A 20,141-nucleotide genomic window follows, 5' to 3' on the forward strand; every position below is an offset into this window, starting at 1 on the left:
ACACATCGCCTCGTGCCTCCTGAAATGACGCGCACACATCGCCTCGTGCCTCCTGAAATGACACGCACACATCGCCTCGTGCCTCCTGAAATGACGGGCACACATCACCTCGTGCCTCCTGAAATGACGCGCACACATCGCCTCGTGCCTCCTGAAATGACGCGCACACATCGCCTCCTGCCCTCCTGAAATGACGCGCACACATCGCCTCCTGCCTCCTGAAATGACACGCACACATCGCCTCGTGCCTCCTGAAATGACACGCACACATCGCCTCGTGCCTCCTGAAATGACGGGTACACATCACCTCGTGCCTCCTGAAATGACGCGCACACATCGCCTCGTGCCTCCTGAAATGACGCGCACACATCGCCTCCTGCCTCCTGAAATGACACGCACACATCCCCTCGTGCCTCCTGAAATGACACGCACACATCGCCTCGTGCCTCCTACTCGGTGAAGAACAAAAACAAAACCCACACGATTAACCCTTAGAATAAGACAATTCGCATTGGATATTGAAAAAATCAGTCAGTCCAACTAAGTTTACGTCCAAAGTTAAGTTCAATGGCGCACGGAACAGTTAACTTATAAACAAAGTTTTAACATTCTGACCTCGCTGTACCAGGTTAGATGTGCCTCTTTGAACTGGTCCGTCCGGTGGGAAATTCCCAAATACATCCGGATTTTCTAAAAACACGTCATCCTTTCCGCCTTTGTGTCACAGCTACCTCTGAGTATCGAGTACTGCAGTCGAATCGGGGTGCAGTGCTCGCGGGGTGACGACGCATCCCAAAGGTCTCCGGTCCAGGCGCAAAGTACCATGAGCGGCAGCGAGGTGCCACACGACCGCCGCCCGGTTATTGGTGATTGTTTCCCTGGCTCCATCACCCCATTACTCATTAACTTTTGGTTTATCGTCCGCGTGCTGCGTTACCATCATTATGTCCGGGTGCGTGCACTGTTCAGCTTTTCATTTTGTTGTGTTAATCCTTACGATGACTCACGGACGGACTGTTGTGTGTTTGTGTGTGTGTATGCCCGTGTGTGTGTGTGTGTATGCCCGTGTGTGTGTGTGTGTGCACGTGTATGTACATGTGTGTATGTGCACATGTATGTACGTGTGTGTATGTGCACATGTATGTATGTGTGTGTATGTGCACATGTATGTGGGTGTATGTGCACATGTATGTGTGTGTGCACGTGTATGTACATGTGTGTGTGCACATGTATGTACGTGTGTGTATGTGCACATGTATGTATGTGTGTGTATGTGCACATGTATGTATGTGGGTGTATGTGCACATGTATGTACGTGTGTATGTCCACATGTATGTACCTGTGTATATGCGCACATGCATGTACATGTGTGTATGTGCACATGTATGCACGTGTGTGTGTGTGTGTGTGTGTGTGTGTGTACAAAATATGTGTAATATGTCACGTACAAGATGCGTGTATCCAACATACCACTCACTGTACAACATGTCACGCATAACGTGTGTATGCAGCAAAATACGTGCACAATATTATACAACATACCACTGTACAACATGTCACGCACAACGTGTGTATACAGCAAAATATGTGCACAATATGTGTATGTGTACAGTATATGACGCATAAAACGAATGTGTGCATGCAATACACAGACAATACACAGCATATGATGTCACGCAAAACAAAACATGACGGATTTAAAGTACACCGCCCTCCGTACTAAATAAATAACGTGTCTTCCAGCGCATGCCATTGCCGGGGAGCCGTGCAGAACATGGAGAAGGATTTGGGAGGGAGCGGTGTGTGATAATTGATTGATTAATTGTGTAATTAAAATAAATGAATAGTGATCATAAAATAATTAATTTCTTAATCAATTGGCTACTCAGATACCTAAACCACCACTGCCTCATCCAAAGTTGTAACTTTTTGAGAATTAATTAATTGAGTAATTAATCGGAAAAAATTAAATTATTAATCGATTAATCAAAAGTACCCTTTATAGCCAAATCACTTGGTCATTGTCGTGTCCAAGTTTCACCTTCCAAGCTCAGGATGTCTGAGATATCACCCGGACAAACAAACAGAGTATTCCCTTTCGGCACACGTTATCGCCGGGCCCTGGATGTCATGCAGCGCCTGGAGATGGAATAGGAAAGGAGCGGTGTACAACATACCAAAAGCAAAACGAAAGCCAAACGTGTGTAAACCATAATCCTGCATGTGTACGTGCAAATCACAACGTGTGTGTGTGTGTGTGTGTGTGTGTGTGTGTGTGTGTGTGTGTGTGTGTGTGTGTGTGTGTGCGTGCGTGCGTGCGTGCGTGCGTGCGTGCACGCGCATCACTGGTCCTCATCTTTATCAGACACCCTTCCACTCAGGTCCGACAAATCTCAATCCCCCTTTCCACTCGGGTCCACCAAATCTCAGGCCTCCCTTCCACTCGGGTCCGCCAAATCTCAGGCCTCCCTCCCACTCGGGTTCCACCAAATCTCAGGCCTCCCTTCCACTCGGGTCTGCCAAATCTCAGGCCTCCCTTCCACTTGGGTCCGCCAAATCTCAGGCCTCCCTTCCACTCGGGTCCGCCAAATCTCAGGCCTCCCTTCCACTTGGGTCCGCCAAATCTCAGGCCTCCCTTCCACTTGGATCCGCCAAATCTCAGGCCTCCCTTCCACTCGGGTCCGCCAAATCTCAGGCCTCCCTTCCACTCGGGTCCGCCAAATCTCAGGCCTCCCTTCCACTCGGGTCCGCCAAATCTGAGGCCTCCCTTCCACTCGGGTCCACCAAATCTCAGGCCTCCCTTCCACTCGGGTCCACCAAATCTCAGGCCATCACAATTTTTCAGGTTTTTGGTCCTATCACCATTGCGTGATCGGACCAAAAACGATAAATAGCATGATATTTCAAAACGTTGTGGATGAGTTGGGTAAGTGACAAGAATAAGCCGATTAGATTTTTATTTAGGTCCAGATCCAGATCCGACCAATCAGTGGATACAAAACAAAAACTGTTCAGCCCGGAGGTATGCGCTCTACCAGTGTCGTTCTAGTTGGTAGTTGAATTAATTGACCTAATATGCAAATCCTCTTCAAATTTCATGTCAATCGGATGAAAATATACAATTTTAGAAATGTCACCATGAAGTCGTTGACCTTTGGTCTAGGTTGACCTTTTGTCCTTTGTTGACCTCAAAAATGATTGGTGTGTAGCATAGTTGTGGATGAACAAGTTTTACACTGATTCTTTTCGATCAACCACCTTGTCATAGAAAGCACTCTTTCTGGCTACAGGGGTGTTGGAGCAGGTGGTAAATGACGATGAGCTGAAGCAATTCGGCAAGACGTGTATCGCAGCCGCCTACGTGAAATACCTGGAGGCAGCGGGAGGACGGGTCATCCCCATCAGGTGGGTCCGTCTAATCGGCGGGATGGTTTTGTATTCACAGAATTCCTTAAAAACACGTTAATTTTTGTGAAAAAAAATAAAAAATGAGAATGTGTTGTCTGTGAAGGCACGGATTGGCAGAGGAAGATTATCACGAGATCTTCAACTGCATCAACGGGTAAGTTTGAGGACGGGTAAGTCAGGTATAATGAGCCAACTAGCTTGACACCTGTGATGCCTTTTCGTCATTGCACCTGGCTTGTGGGCGGGCTGACAGAATGGCCTAGAGCAGGGGCGGGCAACCCCCGGCCCGCGGGCCACATCCAGCCCGCGAAGGCTTAGCGTCCGGCCCGCCACCCTGCTAGGCTTTATTATTGCAATCCGGCCCGCGGACCTCCCAGTAAAACTCATATCATTTGTAAATGTAAGAGTTTATATTTAGCCGGTCTGAATTCAAGAAAGGGACATTTTGTCTTCAGCACCGTCCTCTTCCGGAAGACATGCGCACGGGGAACTGTCTTGCCTAGACACCGCCTGCTTGCTGATAGGCGGTCTTTTCAAATCAGCCGGCATGTGATACGGACGTCCTTCCGATTCAGTCAGCTTGCGACAAACGTTGGTGTCTGGGACAAATAACTTGCAACAAAGAGGTAAGCGACGCAGAGTTCTCTAAACCTATTTCAATTTTCACTTTCTTTCAATTTGCTTTGTTTTGTTTGTTAGAACATGTTATTATCTTTCATTTGCTGCGTTTAAATAATTTTATTCTCCCTTTTTATTTGTAAAAATAAAAATATAACGAACTTTCTATTTGTAAAGAAAAAAAATATATAACGAACTTTCTGTTTGTAAAAGAAAAAAGAAATTGACGAACTTTTGTTTAAAAGGAAAACGAAATTGACGAACTTTTGTTTAAAAGGAAAACGAACTCTTTAAAAAAAAAAGTATGCAGACTGATTCATTTCCTGTATTTCAGTTTTACGGTGAAACTGTGTCATATTCAGCGTTGGCCACGTGCGCGCAAAATAAATACATTCATCTGTACAATTCGTCTTCCGAGATTTTTTGTGCCCCAGATTGCTTGCTGTTACATCATTTATTCATTGCTGATATACCTAATTTTCTTCCTTTTCAGCTCATCATGTCTGCGACCCAGCGTGTTAAGAAGAGGAAAGTGGACCTCGAGCGTCGGATCTTCAACCCTGAGTGGGAGAAGTACTTCTTCATCGAGCGCTTTGGACAGGCCCAGTGCCTCATATGCTTGAAGACTTTGGCTGTCCTAAAAGAGTACAACGTGCGCCGCCACTGGGAGACAGAGCACCGCTCGTCAAACTTCGCGTCGGTGTCTGCCACCGAAAGGAAGGACGCCATGGTTAGACTATCAGGCAACTTGGAGAAACAAACTTCACTCTTCCGCAAGCAGAATACTGAGGCCGAAAAGGTGACGCGCGCCAGTTATGAAGTCTCCCGCATCCTTGCTCGCCGAATGAAGCCATTCGCGGATGGGGACTTCATCAAGGAATGCCTCCTCGCTGTAGTGGACTCCGTCTGTCCAGAGCAGCGTTCCGCCTTTGAGAACGTGAGCCTTTCGTCCCGCACCGTTCGTCGCCGCATCGAGGATATGTCGGAAAACGTGCACGACTCACTCAAAACACGCAGCTCAAATTTCGTCGCCTTTTCCCTCGCTCTGGATGAGAGCACCGACACAAAGGACACGGCCCAGCTGTCCGTTTTCATCCGTGGCGTCACCGCTGACTTTCAAGTGTGTGAGGAATTCCTCCAGCTTGTCCCGCTGCGCGATACCACCACTGGGAAAGACATCTGCGACGCCGTGCTTCTGTGTGTTGATCAGCACTCCCTGGACCTCTCCCGTCTTGTGTGTGTGACGACCGACGGTGCCCCGGCGATGGTTGGTGAGAAGAAGGGCGCCGCTTCGCTGCTAGTGCGTCACTGTGCAGCCGCCGGATACACTCAGCCCATTAACAAGATGCACTGCATCATCCACCAAGAGTCCCTGTGCGCTAAGTCTGCCAACCTCGTTGGTGTCATGTCTGTCGTGGTGAAGGTCGTCAACTCCATCCTCTCCCGCAGCCTTAACCATCGTCAGTTCCAGGCACTGATGGACGAGGTGAACGTGCACTACAACGACCTGCTCTACTTCTGTGAGGTACGCTGGCTGAGTCGTGGGGCCATGCTGTCTCGGGTGTGCGACCTACAGCAGGAGATTGCCACCTTTCTACGTCAGAAGAACCTTCCCCACGCTGATCAATTCTCTGATCCGCGGTGGCTAGCTCGCCTGGCCCTGCTCACGGACATCACGGCGCACCTGAACACCCTCAACATAAAGCTGCAAGGCAAAGACATTCTCGTGACAGACATGTACGCGCACATCACTGCCTTCGAGGTTAAACTGCGCTTGTGGGAGGCTCAATTGGCTTCTGGTCAGTTTGTGCATTTTCCTCGCCTTGCTGCATGTGCCCCTGACGATGTGGACCTGGGCACTTGCGTTAGTGTCGTCAACTCTCTACGTGAGGAATTTGCTTCCCGTTTTGCAGGAGTCAGGGTGCTGGCTGCGGACTTCAAGCTTTTCACTGCTCCCTTTGACTTCCCCGTGGAAGACGCCCCTGCCTCCTTACAGATGGAGTTGGTGGAGCTGCAGTGCAACGATGAAATGAAGGCGAAGTTCCGCACCTCTTCTCCATTGTCCTTCTTCCGCGACACCGTTCTCCCTTCTAACAATTTTCAAAAATACATTGCCCATGTCCAACGCATTGTGGCCATGTTCGGCAGCACCTACTGCTGTGAACAGCTCTTCTCGAAAATGAAGTACACGAAGTCTCACCTTCGCTCCCAACTCTCGGACCGCCACCTCAATGACATTCTTCTGTTGTCTACCTCAACCATCGAGCCAGACATGGAAATACTTCTTCATGGCAAACAGCACCAGCAGTCTCATTGATTTGTAGAGTGTTCAATGCAATTTTTGTACAATCTATTCATGTAAACAAAATATAGTAATTCTGAGATTTCGTTTTTCACTCCGGCCCGCGATCTCCTTCCAAAAGTCTCATCTGGCCCTCACTCTGAAAAGGTTGCCCGCCCCTGGCCTAGAGGTACGTGATACGCACGCTCGCCTCTAGCCTGGGTTTGAATCCAGACCCAGCTATAAACTGCCATATTGGTGTTTCACAGGCAGGATGATTCATCAACGTGTGTGCCATCCCTCAGATGGATATTAGGCCGGGCTTCCTGTCTGACAGCATTAGTTGGTGGACGTTAAAGATTCCACGGTGTTCTTTGAGAAGAGTAGGCGAGCTATCGCCGACACCATGAACAAGTTCCAAATTCCTGCCATAACCTTCAGAGGGCATCATCAGCTGTGCCCTCAGCCAATAAAGCTACCCCGCATCCTTGTGCTGCATACGAACGAAGGGCTTGTATGCCCCCCGAAGAAGTTTGCAGCAGAAACCGCAGTCATGTATCGAACATCTGGCCATCATGGTGTTTTACATCATACTGTAGTGGTTACCTTATGCACATGTCGCGGTTACCTTATTCACTTATCCGCATGTGACGGTTACCATTACGATGGGTTTGTTCTAACCCACGCACACGGGCGTTTGGTTGTGTCGTCGTGACGCACGCGCGGCTGTTGGAGCCACGCCCTCCGAAGAGGGTGCTTGTTTTATATAAGCCGTTACGACTTCCGTTCGCTAGCAGTTGCTGGAGATTTCTGTACAATAAACAACCTTTTGTACCCAACGAAATGGCCTCATCTTATCGTCTTCGGCAACCGCTAAACTGGTGACCCCATTGCCCCCGAACGTATTCGGGGGCCGAATGAACACGGCAGGATTGCGACCGCAATTTCTTCCACACTGGAGGGGCGAACCAGCTCCGGGACCCTCCGAAGGACGCCGTTACGGGGCGTTGGCGGCACGGCTACTTCGTCGCCTTCGTGCACACAGGCCGAGTACTGCTACGTCGTCGCCTTCGCGCACACAGGCCGAGCACCGCTGCTCGTCGCCTCCGCGCACACAGGCCGAGTACTGCTACTTCGTCGGCCCCGTGCACACAGGCCGAGTACTGCTGCTCGCCACTCCTACTACTGCTCCTACGGCGGATCCCGAGGCTGATGCTGCTCATCTCTTGCGCACGCACGGCTGCTTTGTTACCTTCGCGCGCACTGGCGCTCGCCACTCCCGCAATTCCTACTACTGCTCCTACGGCGGATCCCGAGGCTGATGCTGCTCATCTCTTGCACACACACGGCTGCTTTGTTACCTTCGCGCGCACTGGAGCCTCGTTGTCTTCGCTCCCGCATTTCCTCCCGCATTTTGCTCCCGCATTTCCACTGGAGCCTCCTGCACCGCTGCTCGCCGCTCCCGCATTTCCTACTGCTGCAACTACACCTGCTACCGCTGCTCAGCACCCGCGGCCCGGCTCTGTTCCACCCGCGGCCCGGCTCTGTTCCACCCGCGGCCCGGCTCGGTTCCACCCGCGGCCCGGCTCTGCTCCACCCGCGAACTACGTACACGCCCGTGGCGTGCCTTCTGGGGGGCGCATGTAGTGGTTACCTTATGCACATGTCGCGGTTACCTTATTCACTTATCCGCATGTGACGGTTACCATTACGATGGGTTTGTTCTAACCCACGCACACGGGCTTTTGGTTGTGTCGTTGTGACGCACGCGCGGCTGTTGGAGCCACGCCCTCCGAAGAGGGTGCTTGTTTTATATAAGCCGTTACGACTTCCGTTCGCTAGCAGTTGCTGGAGATTTCTGTACAATAAACTACCTTTTGTACCCAACGAAATGGCCTCATCTTATCGTCTTCGGCAACCGCTAAAATACTAAAATACGCCATTTAGTGTCTGTCTGTCTGATGAATATTTGATGCCAATACATTCTGTCGTTACTTATCCAATCTCAACCAAACTTGACAGGATGACCAAGGGTTACATAATGATGGTTGTAGCGCATTCATTTGCCCCCCTCCCCAAGGGGGTTTTCTCGCCCGAGCGGGTTTTCCCCGCCATTACCGTCAATGGGTTGCGTGTTGAGGTATATAGTCATATTAAGTTAGCTTTATCGTGGCGTTTGTCCAAAGAAGAAGATTTATCGTGGCGTTTTTCCAGACGCTTTGAATAACAAAATTAATGATAATCGCATATTGTTAACGTTATTACAAACAATATTAACACTAATAATGTCCCACTTCCTCAAGGTGTTTTTCCCGCAGTGATAACATGTTTAAATAGGAAGAAAAAAATATTATAAACCACAAACACGTATGATTTGCTTTTTAAACAATCGCTAATGCTGTTTATAACACTAAATGAAGAAATTTGGAGGAATTCAGACATCCGTGAAGTAAGTTTTACTTACAGAACTGATCGAAGATCTACAGTACTCTATATAACCCACAAATGTTTGGTTAATAACATGGCCCTTTCTACCACTAATGCCGCATTTTTCGTAGCAAACGTTTGAAACTCGCTCCTGCTGTTTGATACAAAACAAACGGAGGAAGCCCGGGGTGTGCTCATTTACCAAGCAGCTAGCTTGCGCTTGCTAAGCCAGCCGTTCCTTAACGGTTTTGAATTGAGTGCTTGCTCAAATGCTTAAACAACTTGGCGATCTCCCCACAAGAAACTTGGTAAACGAACACACATCCAATGTTCTTGAGACCCGCCCATAGATCGACTGTAATCTATATACCCCAAAGAGGAATGACCCTTCCTGCCCCTCCCGGAGTCTGCGGGTGTACTAGTGTTTAAAACGGATTGTTTGTTGTATTGTAGATTCATATTGTAAAGAAGATAATTGGTACATAGTGTGACGCAATGTGGTGCTTACTCGTACAGGGTCCTGCTGCCCGGAGGGCGGTTCAACTTGAAAACCTCTGAGTATGCTCGCACAGCAAGTATTCTCTATCACCTGGCCTTGCAGGTAAAGCACTTCACTATTAGTGGCGATTGTGAAATCTTTAGTTGTCATCACGTGACGATATCACCCCGTTGTGACGTGTAACTTTAATCAACATGCCTGTACGGTTTAAAGTCATGCTAACAGTTTGTCGCCACATGCCATCTGCAATGTTTCTGTCCTTGTAGATTTTTGCTTGCACGGTCCCACCTGGGCCATCCATACTAAATGTAAATCTTTGTACCCAGATTGCCTTTCTCAACCCGCCACTCCTAACGAACAGGCAAACGAGGCCGGTGATCCTTTCCCCTTGTGGGGTATCTGCCTGGGCTTTCAGATGCTCACACATCTCACTGCGGGGGAGAACCTGTTGGTCAAAACTGCATCCACCAACAACATCAGCCTGCCACTCACCTGTACACCAGGTACACTGGACTTTCACTTTGAGAGACGCATTAGGATTAACATTAAGGTTATAAAAGATAGCACTGATTGACAGAGCAAATTAGGCCAAAGTACAGTACTAGGCCTGTCGCTCTCACATCACAGACAAGTCGATGGCCTCTTTGGTGTTTCACCACCTCTCATCCGGTCTAGCTCCCTCTGCTCTATGACTCCACTGTTCCTCCGCATCAACTTCAGGATGCACGTATTCTTGATCCAGTAACATCCTCAAAATCCAGGCCCACTGCACACATACCACTCTTTCGCTCCTCACTTTTGTGGAACTACCTTCCTGGTGCTGTTCTACCCGCTCCACACCACACAACAGTTTGAAGCAAACAGTGCACCACCATCTCATGTCATTCCCCATCCCCATCCACATTTTAAAATCCCCGCTGACCCTGTCCAACTGAACCCTCGTACTTGTAGGTTACTCGATTTCCTCCCTTCCTCTCTCTCTATCTCCCCACTTTTTCTGGTCATTCATTCCCCTCATTAGTTTTCAATTGTTGCCCCACTGTCAGAATTCATACCTTCCTCTTCCATGAGCCTCAATCTTATCTTACTATAATTCACCAAATGTCCGTCTGTCTGTTCGAAGATACCGTAAAAACTGCTGAACCGATCGCAAAGATATTTTGGGTGGGTAATCCTGGGACCCCTGGGAGTAAAATAGGCTATTTAGTTTTCCCAATTTCAGCTTTGGTCTCCAGCATTCTCAGGTTTGGACTCCCACATAACGTTCGCATTCGCATAACGTTCATTGTGACGATGTTCTCATTGTGACGATGTTGTGCCAATGTATGTGTTCACGGTAGTGTTTGACGTGATGGTGTGAACATAATTTCGTAATGTTTTTCGTTTCGTAATCCTTTAATGAACGTTTAATGTTTAATGAACGTTTAATGTTTAATGAACGTTTAATGTTAAATGAACGTTTAATGTTTAATGAACGTTTAATGTTTAATGAACGTTTAATGTTTAATGAACGTTTAATGTTTAATGAACGTTTAATGTTTAATGAACATTTAATGTTTAATGAACGTTTAATGTTTAATGAACGTTTAATGTTTAATGAACGTTTAATGTTTAATGAACGTTTAATGCCCTTCGATGTCCGGGGCCGCACGCGCGCTACACTGGATGGGCCAGCATGTACCTTGCCCTTCGCCGTCAGGCTCCGGTAAACCGCTGAGCCCCATCCGTGATGGGGAATGGGGCTTGAGACAGTGTCCCATGAACGAGGAATTCCCAGTAAGCGCGAGTCATCAGCTCACTTTGATTAAGTCCCTGCCCTTTGTACACACCGCCCGTCGCTACTACCGATCGGACGGTTTGATGAGATCCTCGGATCAGCCCCTGCACGGGCCGTTCTCGGCTCGTGCCGGTGCACCGAAAAGATGAGCGAATTTGACTGTCTAGAGGAAGTAAAAGTCGTAACAAGGTTTCCGTAGGTGAACCTGCGGAAGGATCATTATCGGGACAACATGAGAAGGAGGGAGGGTGAGAAAGTGGAGGAGGAGAAAGGTGAGGAGAAGAATGGGAATGATGGAGGGGGAAAGGCGATGTAAGAGGGAGGGAGAAGGGAGGAGGCCAAATTTACCTCGGCAAAGAGTACTTTCACCTCAGTGTTGCCCAGGTAAAAAAAGGAAATTGTAATACCGACTGTCACCACCAACAGGTGGCGCTACATGGTACACATTTACATCGAGAATTTATGCCCCCACCCCCAGCCCCTCACACTCTTGTGTGAGGCTGTGGCCACATAGCCTATGTTACCCCCCACACAAAGTTGTATTTGCACCCAGAGATTGGATTTTCTGACTTAAAAGATGTAGCCATGCATATAAAACATACAAATAAAGAGAGAGAGAGAGAAAAAAAGAGAAAGAGAAAAAGAGAGAGATATAGATGTAGATTTTTTGCCTTTTATAGGTATAGATTAACAAAGGTTGTTATTGTCCATGCCCGCCGTGATGTGAAATTCTGCACAACCAATCTCGTCATGAATCCAGCTTTGAATAGACTTTAATAAGATCAAAAGGAACTTGTGAACAGTCCATCTAGGGTTGCAACATCAATAGGATTGGCATTTTAAAATTGTGTGCATCTTATTAGCGTGATATTTCATTAAAATAACATGGGAAGAAATTGACGACCAATGCACTACGACACCGTAACCGCATTATCGATCATCAATTGAGTGTTTGTAATCATTGCAGGAACATTGGAATCAAATATTTATTAAATCGTATGCAGAGACCATCTGGAAGTGCCCTTTGCTTATAATAATAATAATAATAATTCATTTATTTTGTATAGCGCTTTTCATGAAGCCCAAAGGCACTTTGACAGAGTGCAAAACATAATGCATAACAAAACATGAAAACAACAATTGCAAAAAGACAAGAATCAATCGGGAAATATTTAAAGCAAAAGGAGGGAGAAGGAGAAGTGATAGTCAGGGGTTAAATGCTGTGGGTTGAATGTTGAATGCAGTGCTGAACAGGTGGGTCTTGAGTGATGTTTTGAATGTGGTGAGTGAGGAGGAGTCTCTGATGGTGTGAGGTAGTGAGTTCCAGAGGGTGGGAGCAGCGATGGAGAAGGCCCTGTCCCCCCAGGATCTGAATTTGGTCCGGATGGGGGGGGTCAGGAGGTTGGTACCAGCAGAGCAGAGGTTGCGGGTGGGAGTGTGTCTGGAGAGGAGGTCAGCCAGGTAGGATGGGGCCAGGTTATGGAGGGCTTTGTAGGTCAAGAGGAGGATTTTGTACTGGATTCTCTGGGAGATGGGGAGCCAGTGAAGCTTGTAAAGGACGGGGGTGATGTGGTCACGGGTCCGGGAATGGGTGAGTAGACGGGCAGCGGAGTTCTGAATGTATTGGAGTTTATTGGTGATTGTTGAGGGTGAACCATAGAGGAGGCTATTGCAGTAGTCCAGACGGGAGGTGATGAAGGCGTGGATGAGGGTTTCTGCAGCCGTGGAGGAGAGGGATGAGCGGAGACGGGCGATGTTTTTCAGGTGAAAGAAGGCTGTCTTTGTGATCTGTTTAGTGTATTTATCGAAGGAGAGGGTTTGGTCAAAGATGACGCCAAGATTCCGGATGAGAGGGGAGGTGGATACTGGGATACCGTCGATGTTGAGGGCAAAGTTATGGGTGGATTTTGTGAGCGTTTTTGGGCCAACTTATGAAGTTCTCTTTGATACTTATGAACCAGACTCGGTGGCATAATGGGTACTCGGTGGCAGGAGACCTTTAATAGTTGCTGGGATTTTTTGTATGGAGTAAGCCTTTAATAAATAGGATAAGAAAGGCAATTATATCCATCCAACCTGCCATGGTCCTCGTTCCAGTACTAGAGCTTAAACTTAAGTTGAACCCTCCAAACCCGCATGTGCTTATTTTTACCACAAAGGACAGCAGTAGGTGCTTTATTAGGGTTGCAAACTTCAGCAACTGTCACGAAGCCCAGTGGGTATAGGATTTAAGGGTCTTCATGTCTGCCGGGTTAATTTGGCGTGACCCGGTGTTTCCGAATGCAATGACCATGGTGGAATCACGCACAAAAACAGCAGAGCGCAAGTCGTTGACAGCCCGCTTTGAGGTGCGTAAGCGCGGACCCAATCTACCCGTCTAAAGGGTTAATCGGTCGATTTTCTTTAGCACTATGGAGCACACTTCTGATGACCACACAAGTTTTCATGAAAAACAGGGGTTTATGGGTAGGAGGGAAGAAAGCACGATTCTGCAGTGGCGATCACAATTAAATAAACAAACTAGAACCACACTCAGTAGAGAGCATACCTCCGCCTGGTTGGCCATATTACTCAATGGTGAAGAATCACTCACTTAAAAATTAAATAATTCTCATATCCGAATCCATACTCAGATCTTCACCAAAATCGAATCTATTTGTCCTTGTCAGACACCCAACCGGTCCACCCTTGGTGGCAGAGGTAACTAGAATGGCATTCAGTGGAGAGCATAGCTCCACCTGGCTGAACCACCAGATCTGGATTCGGACCTGAACGAAAATCGAATCGGCTTGTTCTTGTCGCCGAACCAACTCATCCAACAAGTTTTGTCTTAATCCGTCCATAAATGTTTGAGATATTGTCCGATATATTGGGTTTAGCCATATCTCGGTGGTGATGAATCGCTTTAAAAATTCTCAGATCCAGGTCCGCAGCCGGATCTTCACCAAAATCTAATCATTGCGTCCACGTCACATATCCAACCTCTCCATCAAATTTCGTCCGAATCCATCCACAACTTTTTGAGATATCCTGTTCACAAACAGGCAAACATACAAAAGACAGGGGTGAAAACATAACCTCCATCCACATTCGGTGGCAGAGGTAATAACACAATACACCCTAAAACCACAATGGCTTAGTAAATGCATCTTATCTCTTCCATTTGGGGGTGGGGAGGTGGGAAAGAGAGGAGGACACGGGATTCAGCAGGGGTCTTATGACACAAAAACATGGCTGCACAACACTGCTCATGCACACGAGGTGTGGGTCCGTCCGTCCATGTGATTGCCTGTGCATGAAGCGGCTCAGCATGGATCCCGGCTCACGACCTCTCCCCAGCAGCAACAGCAACCAGCAGACAGATGAGGACCGGCACCAGGACACGTGTGCAGACCTCAAAGACTAGATACCCTAAAGTCTCATCTCAAAGCAGACCCCATATCACGAATGCAGCTCGCTATCCGCACTTTTAAATCCCTCTGGATGTCCCTAAACACATGCTCGACACGTTTTATTCATTTACGGGTATTACATCACACTTGCGCTAACACGTACTATGAAATAACTATTGCAATCGATCCACCATTTTACCCTCCAGACCAGATCTGTACCAATTTTTTAACACAAAGGAAAGCAGCAGCTGCTTTATAAAAATGTTTACTATAGCATTTGTCATGGTGATGCACTACGGGTTTTGCTGGAATTTGACAGTGAGGGCCCTAACGCGTCTACGAGCATGTGATCAATCTACCTCTGGCATACTACTGTGTTTTGAGGCTGGAGCCATGATTTAGATCCAATGGCACCACCGTGGGGCCTTGTGGAACGAATAGTCAAACAGAATTTGCACTATGAAGGAATGGTGTACTATCACAACAGTTAAGCTGTTCTATTTTAAACCAATCGGCCTTCCTTTCTTACACTATTCTTCCTGGAAAACTGTTCCACATATCAATCACGCTGAGTAAAGCATTCCCTATTTCATAGCTGTTCTTCCTCAATTTGTCTTTATATTCAAGCGTTGCCTGCCACACCCACCCACTTACAGGTCAAGTGGTTATATCGATTTAGCCTTTTTTACAAGGTACTTGCTTGATTATGCCAGTGCGACATAGAGTGAGTAAGCCTCACTTACATGCTCACCACTCATCACCAACGCTGTAACACTGGCCGTGTGTCCTGTGCACCAACAGGTATAAAAAATGGGAGGACGTTTGAGAAATGCCATTCCGATGAAATGGAAACCTGGGCAGAGACACCAGTGACCGGCCATCACCACATGTACAGTATCCCGCTGGATGTATGTTAACTGCAGTTTGCTTGTTTCTGATAGATCTCTTCCAACTGTGATGTTTGAGACTGTTTTTGACATCATTGAAAGACAACATTCAGAGTCCATAACCATTTTTAATAATTGAAAATAATATTTTACAGGAGAAAATTTTGATCATGTCCCAGCATGGCAGGAACTTACATCGAGATGGGGACCACACATCTAATATTTATGCAAATGTAGCACAACATTTTTAGCCTCAACCCTTCCATACGCATGAGGTACCGACTGGGTCGATGGTCTCCAACCCCGATGTGTACGTAATATATAAATGGCCCAAGATGATGTACATATTCAACGATCGAGTTGATATTGCTCTTTATCATCAATTATGGCGCAGTACTTTTCCGGAAGAAGGGGTGTGTAGTGCTTGATGTACCAGCAGACTCATGCAATGGTATGTCTCATGTCCAGTCACGTGAAAAAGTAAGTACATCCCATGTAACGTTTGAATTTTTCAACATACAGCTATTTGATCTTCATTTCAACAATATTGATAGATAAAGGTGATATAATATAACAAATATCATGAAACATTTACATTTTGTAGTCCATTGTATAATTTAAATAAACATAAATGCAAATTTCACATGCGGAAAAAGTAAGTACACGCCTACATTTATCACTACTTCAAATACCTAAAATTAGAATCAGGTGCACCAGCTCAGGTGCAAATGATTAGAACATCGTTAGAGAGGATCTTGGAGGAACCTGTCTTATTTAAACCTCAGACATTTAGTTTGGTTTGCTCTTTGTTGTTGAAGTGTGCGGCGTCACCATGCCGAGATCAAAAGAGCTCTCTGAGGCCTTCAGAAAGAAGGTTATAGATGCCGACGAGTCGTGAAAGGGATTTAAAAAGATCTCCAAACAATTTGAAATCAATCATTCGACTGTCCAGAAGATCATCTACAAGTGGAGAAGATGCCAAACAACTGCCAACTTGTTCAGGCCAGGCCGCCCCAGCAAGTTCAGCCCGAGAGCAGACCGCAAGATGCTGAAAGAAGTCTCTAGGAACCCCAGAATGTCATCACGGGACATACAGGTAGCTCTTGCCACTGTTGATGTCAAAGTGCACGAGTCTACCATTAGAAAGAGGCTGCACAAATTTGATCTACATGGGAGGTGTGCCAGGAGGAAACCTTTGCTGTCCAGAAAGAACATCAGGTCAAGACTAAAGTTTGCCAATGAACACCGAGGCAAAGACCAGCACTTCTGGAACAATGTGCTGTGGACAGATGAGTCAAAGGTAGAGCTATTTGGCCACAGTACCAGAAGACATGTTTGGCGAAAACCAAAGACAGCATTTGACCACAAGAACCTGATACCAACTGTAAAGCATGGTGGTGGAAATATTATGGTTTGGGGCAGCTTTGCTGCATCAGGGCCTGGGCAGCTCACCATCATAGAATCCACTATGAATTCTTCATTGTACCAGAGGGTGCTTGAGGATAATGTGAGGCCATCTGTCGGAAAGTTGAAGCTCAACCGAAGGTGGACCTTGCAACATGACAATGACCCTAAACATCTATCTATAATTCCAGCAATCTCTGTGTGTCTGTCTGTGTGTCTGTGTGTCTGTGACCGCTGTTTCTCGACAACCACGGGTCCGATATACTTGAAACTTGCCAGGTATATTGCTGGGGACCCGAGGATGTGCCTTTTCAAGGTTTGTAATTAATCGGACAAGTACCTACCGAGCTATGTCCAAAAAACGCTTCAACCAATCAGAGAGCAGCGAGCTATCACGTGTGCCGAACCGTTAATGCAATGCAAGCGTTAATGCGTTAATGCAAGGCTTTTCTTTTTTTCCCTCTTCTCTTTCTACTTTTCCTTGCGATTAAATTGCAAACAGCCAAAATACGTTGGCGCTAATTGAATAATTGGCCATTAACACTAAAATAATCGTAACTGCGATATGCCAACTTCCGGACAGTGCAGCCTTCCATGTTGTTGTTGTTTGCAGCAGCTGTTTGCAGCAAGGCAAGGCTTTTCTTTTTTTCCCTCTTCTCTTTCTACTTTTCCTTGCGATTAAATTGCAAAAAGCCAAAATACGTTGGCGATAATTGAATAATTGGGCATTAATAGATAGATAGATAGATATGCGATATGCGAACTTCCGGACAGTGTGCGCGTTACGAGCTGACCGCCATTACGGTACGTAATTCGATTTCTTATGCGCATTATTTCTCCCAATTCAGTCAGAGCGAAGGGCGGAAGCGAAGAGCGTTGTTATTTTTTGTTTACGGGCGTACGGGCGGGGTAGAGCGTACGGGTAGCGTTTTTTTTTTTTTTGGGCAAGGAACGGGCACCCACGTACGGGCAATGCCCTAGTACCACTAAATCCACCAAGGAATGGCTGAAAATAAATAAATGGAGGGTTCTGGAATGGCCAAGTCAAAACCTGGATCTAAATCCCATCGAGATGTTGTGGGGGGATTTGCAACGAGCTGTGCATACAAGAAACCCTTCAAACATCGCACAGCTGAGAGAATTCTGCAAGGAGTGGGCAAAAATTTCTCCCAGTCGATGTCAGAGACTGGTAGACAGTTATAAGAAACGCCTACTTGAGGTTGTTTCTGCCAAACGGGGCAATACCACCTATTAGAGCCAAGGGTGTACTTACTTTTTCCACATGCGAAATTTGCATTTATGTTTATTTAAATTATACAATGGACTACAAAATGTAAATGTTTCATGATATTTGTTATATTATATCACCTTTATCTATCAATATTGTTGAAATGAAGATCAAATCGCTGTATGTTGAAATATGTTGAAAAAGTTAAAACTTTACATGGGGTGTACTTACTTTTTCACGTGACTGTATGTACATAAAAATGCCAGCACGCACTCTCTAAAGTGTACGTAAAGACCACAAAAGTGTTCACAGCTACGCCCTTTCCCAAAGCGTCGTTGCTACTGAAGCATTTGAAATTCACTCGATTCCCAACTCGCAGGGGCCTACTATTTTCAAAAACTACCGGAGGATCATTTATGTCCTCGCGAATGCCAGCAGACAGGACACCTGGCTTAACGTCACCACCGAACACAGGAAAGCCGCCGACGAAACGTTCTGTGTGCGAAGCACCAGATTTTTAATCTATAGTTGGGTCGGGCATCGAACCCAGATTAGATAACACAAAAGCATGTACATTACATCTGACCAATCCTGACGGGCCCCCTTTTGGTCCGTACCATGACCGAATGAACATAGGATTGGCATTTTAAAATTGTATGCATCTGATAGGCAATTTGTATTTGCTGTACTTCATACGTAAGGTGAACGAGTCATAGTCAAACAAGATTCAGAAGGAAAAGGTCTTAAAATGGATAGAAACGTTGTCTAAATGTGGATGCAACATAGCAATCTGTCGATATAATGCTATTTTTAATTTATTTATTTACATTAATCTCGTGCTCATGGAGGAGCTTAGACACAGACGTTATTAGACAATCGCCAAATTGCACGTGGTGTGTCACATTTGAACATGGTATGGCTCATTGGTGTGAACATGGTGTGACTGTGATCGACAGTTCAGTTGGGAATGCTGACAGGCCAACCACTCATCATGATCCTCTTTCCCACATTTTAGGCTTTCCAAAGCAATGAGAAATTGAGCAACTTCTACAGAATCCTCTCTACAAACCGAGACCACGATGGCTTGGACTTCGTGTCCACCATAGAAGGTTAGAGGCGCAGATAACATGGTCATTCTTGGGGAGAGGGAGAGCAAACTAGATGATTGTCAATGCCATTTGCAGATTGGAGTAAATGTAATGTAAAAAATTGGCAATTTTATCTGTAAATTCTCAAAGTGTTCCACATGGAGATAAGAGGCCGAGAGCACATTGACAGTTTATGAAGTGTGCTCGTCTGCTCGCTTTAGAGCATAATTGATACAACCTAGAAGCATAACTTCCAACAGCCGGAAACGCACCATGGAATATCACTTTCGTTGTTCCACGGACAGCCGTTTCCGTTCCATTCTACGGGGTGCAGTGGCACCCAGAGGTCAACGCATTCGGCTACAAGCGCGACCTGGCAGCTCCCAGCTCCCCGGCTGCCGTGCGTCTTGCGTTTCACACTGCGGAGTTCTTTATCGGTCAAGGTGAGTTCGAATCTGCACTTCTCACCAGTCCTCTCGTGCCCTTTTGTGCGTGAATTGAACTGAGATCAATTATTTTTGAAAGAGCCCTCCTGATTTTCTGATCACACATGTGACGTTATGGAAGAATAGATTTAACATTTTTGAATCGAATAAAAAAAGACTGTCATGCCAATCACGTTAACGCCACAAAGATAATCACCGTGGCATCATTACTTGGCCTTACATGACGTCAGCAGTGCCTCCCTTCAAAGGAGAGAACCTAAAAGTGTATTTCAAGCCAAAAACCTGACCGATTCCACGTATTTGCTGTACTATTCTCTTTTACACGTTTTCCATTCTCTTTGATGATTTCACAACTCACCGTGCATCTCCATTTTCAGTTTTGGACACCACTTAGGCCACAACTCACGGACACAATCCTTGGAAGGGAATTTCTCGTTGATGGATAATCATATAGTTTTAGGACCTTCATACGTCGGTGTTCGATTGTTAGAGTGGGCCCATGGGCCTTAGCGCACCCAGGTATAATTTATCAGAAAAGCGAATGATTGTGCCTCACTATCTGCTCACCATTGCACCCGCCTCTTCATCCGACCAATAGCAATTCATCCGACATGGCATCTGCTCTATTTGGTTTTTACTTTAAAAATCTGAATGTTGTGGGTCAAGCAGCCAAACTCCATGGAGCT

General features: G+C 46.5%; 1 protein-coding gene across 1 annotated transcript in view; it reads left to right on the top strand.

Annotated features, from left to right (window-relative positions):
• Positions 1-720: 720 nt before the first annotated feature.
• LOC137438069 (gamma-glutamyl hydrolase) overlaps positions 721-20,141 on the top strand; it is a 36,283-nt gene continuing 16,862 nt past the window's right edge. Inside the window, exons 1-8 of the mRNA XM_068132959.2 lie at positions 721-866; positions 3,291-3,405; positions 3,512-3,562; positions 9,251-9,335; positions 9,595-9,736; positions 15,204-15,310; positions 18,937-19,030; positions 19,315-19,452. Of these exons, the coding sequence (XP_067989060.1) occupies positions 824-866; positions 3,291-3,405; positions 3,512-3,562; positions 9,251-9,335; positions 9,595-9,736; positions 15,204-15,310; positions 18,937-19,030; positions 19,315-19,452 (775 nt within the window). The 5' untranslated portion in view covers positions 721-823. The remainder of the gene's footprint in view (positions 867-3,290; positions 3,406-3,511; positions 3,563-9,250; positions 9,336-9,594; positions 9,737-15,203; positions 15,311-18,936; positions 19,031-19,314; positions 19,453-20,141) is intronic.

This window comes from Myxine glutinosa, chromosome 12 (assembly GCF_964187855.1).
Source record: "Myxine glutinosa chromosome 12, kmMyxGlut1.1, whole genome shotgun sequence".
NCBI classification, from domain to species: domain Eukaryota; kingdom Metazoa; phylum Chordata; class Myxini; order Myxiniformes; family Myxinidae; genus Myxine; species Myxine glutinosa.